This window comes from Elephantulus edwardii, unplaced genomic scaffold (assembly GCF_000299155.1).
Source record: "Elephantulus edwardii isolate Elephantulus edwardi_28Jun2011 unplaced genomic scaffold, EleEdw1.0 scaffold00431, whole genome shotgun sequence".
NCBI classification, from domain to species: Eukaryota; Metazoa; Chordata; class Mammalia; order Macroscelidea; family Macroscelididae; genus Elephantulus; species Elephantulus edwardii.
Window position 1 is genome coordinate 841,511 of NW_006400181.1, and position 7,968 is coordinate 849,478.

At 37.3% G+C, this 7,968-nt stretch overlaps 1 protein-coding gene across 1 annotated transcript; it reads right to left on the reverse strand.

The window, feature by feature from the left end:
• Positions 1 to 2,674: 2,674 nt before the first annotated feature.
• Positions 2,675 to 3,604, reverse strand: LOC102858484 (olfactory receptor 4C46-like). Its single transcript, XM_006902582.1, has one exon. It carries the CDS (start codon positions 3,602 to 3,604, stop codon positions 2,675 to 2,677), a length of 930 nt encoding a protein of 309 aa, XP_006902644.1.
• Between the last annotated feature and the right edge of the window lie 4,364 nt (positions 3,605 to 7,968).

Genomic DNA, 7,968 nt, shown 5'->3' on the forward strand with positions numbered 1-7,968 from the left:
CCCCTTCTAAACCCAGCCTGGACTTCTAGCAGTTCTCTGCTGATGTGCTGTTCTAATCGTTTTTGGATGATCTTCAGTAGAATCTTGCTTGCATGGAAATCAATGACACTGTTCTGTAGTTTCCACACTCAGTTGGGTCACGATTTATTTTTGACTGTATTGTCCTGTAATTCTTCAAGTTTGTTTTTCATCCTTTGAAATCATTCAGTCATCTTTTTTTAAAATTCTGCATCAGAAAGTTCCATCAGACTTTCCGGCTTCATGAAATCCATTGCTACTGTGTCATTTTGGAGGGAAGATATCTTGTTTTGGTCTTGCATGGTGAGTGAGGTACCCTGCTTCTTTCAAGACATTGAAGTGGAAGAGTTTTTGAAAACTAAGGTGATAGTTTGTTCTTCGTTTGATGTCACTACTTCTCTGCCAAGATTTCCAGTACCTCCCTTTTGTTAAGTTGGTGGGACCTATGTGGTCGGGCCAAACAGCAGTTTGTAGCCTAAAGAAACCAAATCTTCAATATTGGACAACTCTTTCAAGTGAGGTTGAAAACTGCTATAAATTTGGTGATTTTGTTCTTTTATGTGGGTTTTTGTTTTGTTTTGTTTTTTGTTTTTGTTTGGTTTTTTTTTTTTTCCTTTAAGTCCTGGCCTGAGGTCCGAAGGGCCCAAGGGCCCCAAAATTCAGAGCTGGCAGTGGGGGTTGCGGACTGAGGCAGGGGAAACAATTAAATACCTGAGCAAATATTCTCTTTAAAGCCTGTCACTTTGAGAACTAAGGTATGCCTGACTCAAGTCATGGTATTTTTAATTATATTAAAATAATGCATGTTAAAGTTGGAAAATTTGATAAGAAAGACCAAAGAGGAATTGATACCTTTTTATTGTTTATTGGTGAAAAATACTATCTCAGGATTGTCAATAAACAAATCTATCTTATAAGCAGTGCAGTCAAAATTACTCCTTAGAAGAAGGATAGTACAAGTTTGTCTCTCTGTTTGGGGCGTGTTATTAAGAAGTGAAAGTCCCCATAGGAAACACCATGCTTACTAAAATAGAGGGTCAGCAAAAAAGAGTACACCCCTCAATGAGATTGGTGCCGTAACTGCGGCAATGGGCTTACCCACGGCACATGTTGTGAGGATGATGTCAAAGGGTCAGTATTTTGTTCTGTTGTCCATAGCATCACCGTGAATCTAAGCCAGCCATACCTGTTGTCAGGGTTCATGGTGCCTCCCCCACCTAGGCATTAGTATCCTTGCATTGTACCATTCTACTCTTCCCAGGCAGACTTCTAAAATGTTGTAAGCAGGACCTGGTTATTTTGTATTTAAACTTGAATTCAACAGCAACTATTACTAGGCACAATATACCCCATGGACTAAAAAAAATGAGCATTGGTTAATAAGTACATAAAATAAGAAATCTAGTACATTTTTGATGTTTTAATTGCTTTGTAATGACAGTAATTTTTTTTTTTAAAAAAAAAGCAGGCTTTAGTAATGAAACATGACCAAAAAATTAAGGAACAGAGAAAAACAGCATACACAATCTACATTTAAAAAGTAGTAACACCTAGTTGAAAGTAAGGAAAATAGCAAGGTTAAGGATTTGTGCAGACAGCAACAACCATAGTTGTGTTTCCTTCTTATTTTTAAGTGTATGCAATAGAAAAAGCAACATCTGAATGTCTCCAGAAGTCTAACTGGGATTCCCCTGATGGTCTGAACAAGATTAAGGGAAGAATTCTCTTGTACCTTTTATTACTTTTTCCTCTACATTTCAATTTCTTTCTCTACCTTTAGAAGTGTGAATATTTATCCGGAATTGATTGTGAACACAGTGTGTCACACATAGAAAGCATTGCATTTCGGAGACAAGTACTGTAGGTAGGATAACTTTAGCAAATAAAAGTCTCTAATTTATTCTTTTGGTTGAGCTAATAATTTCCTGGTAGGTTATTAGTCTAAGAGGAAGTGAGGAATGAAAAATGGTTCTGAAATCCAGAAGTATAGGAAACCTTACCTAAGCTTCATCCCCTACCACTTACACTTTAAATGGTCGGTACATAGGGTCGCTATGAGTTGCAGGCAACTCGACAGCACATAACAACAACAACGACAAATAATACTTATCTATCAGAATATTTCTGGGACAAATAACCATAATTTGTGGTATATGCTGATCATGTAATTTAGGTTATAATCTTAATGAAATTGATTATAGTTATTAGATCTTCAGTGAAACCGCCTTAGTATCTTCTGATTCTCTCAATTCCTTACCTGTAAAATAAGGTGATGATAGTGCTAGCTTCTTACTTGTCATAAAGGTTATTGCTCAATATCCATAAATTTTTATTATGTATTTTATTCTATGCATTCTATGCCTCCGTTTATATAGATCATGCTAGTACAATCAAGTCAGAATACGATAACATTTTCTAGGATGAGAAAAAAATGCTCCTGGGTTAGAGTTTGGTTTTGGTGTGTGGTTGTTTATTTTTTGTTTGTTTGTTTTTCTTCTTGAATCCACCTTTACTGTCCTAAACCAAAATCAATGAAGAATAATAATGATCAATGTTTTTAATCTTTATTCCCTAAGAATTTTTTTCAGTGATCCTTGGTTATGTTGTATATGATGACACTTTTATTAACTAAACCTTTCTTAGAATCCACCGGCATTTATTTGTCATCTGAAATCACTTTCCTACTGCATAGTTTCCTAATGGCATCTTTCATCTGGGCATTTCTCAAGGTATAGATTAAGGGATTTAACATAGGAGTTATAATGGCGTAAAATACAGCAACCGCTTTGTCAACAGGTAAAGTGGCCGCAGGTCTCATGTACACAAACATGCAGGGCACAAACAGTAAGACGACCACTGTGATGTGAGTCACACAAGTGGAGAGGGCTTTGCGTCTTCCTTCCAAGCTGTGAGTCCTTAGGGAATACAGGATGACCCCATAAGAGACCAATAAGAGGGAAAAGATTAACAAGCAGATAAACCCGCTATTGGCAGCCACAAAAAGTCCAATAGTGTGGTTATCAGTGCAGGTGAGAATGAGCAAAGGGTTCAGATCACACATAAAGTGATCTATGATGTTAGGGCCACAGAAGGGTAATCGGACGGTGAAAAATATCTGTATGGTTGCATGAAGGAAGCCTCCCATCCATGAGACTCCCAGCAGGAGAACACACACTTTCCGGCTCATGATGGTTGAGTAGTGCAGGGGTTTGCAGATGGCCACGTAGCGGTCATAGGCCATCACCGTCAGAAGGATGACTTCAGAACCTCCAAAGAAATGCTCTCCAAAGATTTGGGTCATGCATCCAATAAATGATATGGTCTTCTTTTCATGGATTGAATCTACAATAAGCTTAGGGGTAGTGACAGAGGAATAACAAGCATCAATGAAGGAGAGATAGGCCAAGAAGAAGTACATGGGAGATGCTGACAGTGGGCTGGAAGTGACAGTGACCACAATGAGCACGTTGCCTGCTATGGTGACAATGTAGATGACAAAAAACACTGCAAATACGATGTTCTGCATCTTTGGATTTTCCGTGAGCCCCAGTAGAATGAATTCTGTTACATTGTTACTATTCTCCATGTATTTCATGTGACCGTTCAATTACATTATCTGCAAAGAAAATAGTATTTAATAGTACAGCATTGAACTTGTTCAACTTTTTAATTCCAATAAGCAATAAAAATCTTATAACTTTTTAGTTTGTGACTTTGTGGCTTTTTTTAGGGTTAATTTAAGGTTCTGGGGCTCATTTTTATCATTTTGATCAGGATATACATAACTTTTGCCACTTCAATATTTTTCATAAGGCACTCTTCTGAGACATTAGCTTTTATCTGTTATGTTGTTCAGTTATCGTCATTAATAATTTCTAAATGTTTTTAAGGGTGTAGATTTCAAGCTAAATTTTGCCTTTGAGTGTCTGGTGGCTTTGATCAAGATAAACTTTTGGTTTGAAGTTGAGCACATTACCATTCTACCACCGATGATCCTTCAGCCCTTGCTTTACTATATTCAATTCTCCAGAAAAAGTTTCTGTGAATCTGAGTCTTGACTAAGTATTTTAATATTAGAAGCAGGAAGACTGAATCTAGCATCTCCTCTTTCCAAATCTTTTATCTGGATTTCATTTCCAGGAACTTTATATTCTTATTTTCTCATTTACAAAAGGACTAAAAATACCCACCTTTCTGGTTGTTAGGCCAATTGATTTAGAGAGTGCATTTAAACATACCCAGTTACAGACCTGAGGACACACAGAGCAATTTCTTTATTCTGTATTTATGACTGCATGTGCAATTAAGACAGAAGAATATTGATATTTATATAAAAATGTTAATGCTGGAAGGAATACAAGAAATCATCTCTTCTCACATCTAAAGAAGACAGCAGTTTATCTAATCCTTCGAAATTTGTTCCCAGCAAGGTTCTATCCATATTTGTGAGTTTTACGTGTCATGTGCATTTAAATCATATTCTCATGATCACTATGATTAGTCTTGATGATTGAAAGTATTTCTTTATTGGCATAAGAATATTACCTAATATTTAGGGTTGTTTTTGCTGTTATTATGTGTCATTGAGTCACCTGCAACACATAGTGGTGCTACATACAACAGCCCTAAACCCTGCTCTGTTGGTCTCTGCCAATCTTATTGTCTCCGACACACTTATCTCCATTACCCCAGTCATTGAAACAATCCATCTCATCAAGGTGCTGCCTCTCCTGCACTGTCCCTCCACCCTCCCAAGCATGATGTTCCTCTCCAAGGACTGCTCCCTCCTTGCAACATGTACAAAGTATGTCAGACAAAGGTTCAGAATTTTCACCTCCAAGAAGCAGTCTGGACTCACCCTCTCTAGGAAGAACCTGTTTGTTCTCCTGGCAGTCCATGGTATATTCAATACTCTTCTCCAGCACCAGAGCTCAAAGGCATCAATTCTCCTTCTGTCGTCCCTAGTTATTGTCTAGCTCTCTGATGCATAGCAAATGACTGCAAGATCATGGCCTATATCAGGCTCATCGTAGGTCTCTGACAGCAGACTTCCCTAAAGCAATAGTTCCTGGCTGCTGGTTAGTGTATTTATAAATTTTTAAATCTCTTTAAGCGTCAATCATATCTATCAAATGATGTCAGTGATCATTATACATATGCTTTGAATGCCTGGAGTTAGGAAAAAGTATTATTGTTTTTGGAAAGAGCTGAAAACCATAATTTGTCTACACAAATAACAATAATCTTAAACAAAAGTCGTTACTTTTGGTAGCCTTACCTTCAAGGTCTTAAGAGATGAGCTTAATGATAACTGGCATAATCAGTTACAATGCCATCTTCAAATTGACCCTGTCTTGAAATAAGTAACTTTCTTGCACTACAAAGATTTATATAAAGAAATTTCCATAAAAGCCTAGGGACCTTGTTTTACTCTCACGGGAATAAATTAATTACCTGATGTGAGCGGCACATTAGGCACATTTATCCATAGAATATTCAGAAAATTCAACTTCAAAATAAAACTTTATTAAGTGATGTAGTGAACCTAAATCATTTCTTGTAGACTGAAAATTCAAACACTCTCTCCAGAAAACCTGAGACTTCAGTTTAGAAGAATTCACTGAAACCTACAAATTCTGATCTGTACAGAGTCTGGTCTATACTTCCAGAGGCAGAAAATAGGGAGAAAGTTTTTCATGTATCACTCCACCCGTGATGAATCTTGTTCTGATTGTGTGAACATAGCAAAAAAGCCCATTTTTTTCCTTGAGGTGCATGGCTCCATAAAAAACATTTGTAGAAAGGCCCATGGACCTTGGCTTATTATATCAGGAGTAAATTACTTTCTTGGAGTAACAGGTTAGACATTCTGAAAAGACAAGTTTAAGTACATATGTGGGAGTTCCCTTTCTCCACCTGAATCTTGATTCTCAAGAAAGCTGAATATGATATGAAGCACATCTATGTCAACAGGTGGCCTGATTTCCATTTTAGAATATAATGTAGTTTTTCTATTGGTCCATGTTACCGATGGGGCTATTTTTTTTTCTATATTAAACTGTTCCTAGACCTCCTATATTGATTGCTAGAGAGCTATAATAGTAGATCAAAAAAAAATTAATGGTCAATGTTTTAAAGCTTCTGTCTCTAAAAGTGAATTTTCACATTCTGGAGAAGTCTTTGGAAGTAACCAAAAGCCCCAGAATTTGCTGGATAATTCTATCCTCTGAGCATCATGGGCTTGTCAGAAAAGGTGCTATTCATAGATTTTTTTTTTTTTACTCTATCATATGGCTCAATAAAATTGCCTCACAGAATTTTCAGACATTTAAATATTGATAGAAGCAGACTGCTACTTGGTTTTCTCCTGTCAAGGAACTTTTATGAGACAGTCCATATATACACACACAATCATGCAACTAGCCATGTTAGAGAGGTTTATCCACAGTGTTGCACACATCAAAATACATCATTACTCCCAGTATCCACTCCTTTTTATGATTAATAATATTCTCCCACAAGGTTTGTATTCTACTCCACTTATCTATTCAACAATAAATGAATGTGGGGAGTTTCCACATTTTTTTAAAGTATATTGATTTCTTATTTGTACATAATTTGTGTTTGAAATTTTGTTTTCAATTTTATAGGGGTGACTTTTCCTAGATACAGTGCTATTTCTGTGCTTAGTTTGCTTAAGAATTGGAAACTACTTTCCACGTTATTGTTGTCAGGTACTGTCAAATGGACTATGATTATAGCAAGCCTATGAACAACACATAAGAAACAACGTCTGAAAAAAAAATAAAAAAAAGAAACAACGTCTATCTTGCAACATCGTCACAATCTCTAATATTCTTGACATAATGATTATTGCTATAGTCACTATGTCAAATCATCTTGTAAAACGTCTTCCTCTCTTTCTCAGACCCTCCACCTTCTCCAGCGTGATGTCTTTTGCCAAGGATTAGACCTCCCTGTAAGAGCTCTGATGGCCTAGTGATAAGGAGCTGCAATGTCAACCTAAAAGTTCAAGGTTTGAATCCACCAGCTGCTCCAAGGGAGAAAGATAAAGATAGACAAACTCCTGATATGTGATTTACTGTCTCTGAAAATCTTCTGGAAGATGAGCCATGAGTCAGAGTTTGACTTAACAGTTCATGTCAACAGTCCTTCCTGACGTGCCCAACAAGAGACCCAAACATGGGAGATGAAGTCCCATTATTTTTATTTCTAAGGAACAGCCTGGCTGAACTTCCTCTGAGGCTGACTTGTTTGGTCTTTTAGTAGTCTATGGGATATTCCTTACTCCTCTCCAAGACTTCAATTCAAAGATATTGATTTTTCCTGTTATCCATTGCCTAGCTTTCAGATACATGAGAAACAATTGAACAATACATTGGTACTAATGGCGCATGAATAGGGATGATAGAAAGAGAATTGATGCCTTTGAGCTGTGGTGCTGGAGAAGTGTGTTGAATATACCACAGACTGCTAGGAGAACAAACAGGTTTGTCCTGGAGAAGGTGAAGCCGGAATGCTCCTTGGAGTCAAGGATTCTGAAGCTTCATCTGACATACTTTGGGCATGTTGCAAGGAGGGACTAGTCCTTGGTGACGGACATCATGTTTGGCAGAGTGGACGGACAGCACAAGAGAGGAAAACCTTCAATGAGATGGATTGATTCTGTGACTGGAGTGGTGGGAATGAGTTTGTCAGAGACGGTAAGGTTGGCACAGGATAGAACGGTGTAAACGTACATAGGCTCTTGTACATAGGGTCGCTATGAGTATTAAGTGACTCGATGGCACATAACAACAAGAACAACAATGGAGCACACCTTTAAACTGGCATCAATACTCTTTAGCACTTTGAAGAGCTCACTGATAGCATATATTACCTATGCAATATGTCTTTTAATTTCTTGACTGCTACTACAGTAAGTATTAA

What these genes read in the sequence shown, in the direction of transcription:
- LOC102858484 (XM_006902582.1), bottom strand. Translation starts at nt 3,604, where the DNA reads ATGGAGAATAGTAACAATGTAACAGAATTCATTCTACTGGGGCTCACG.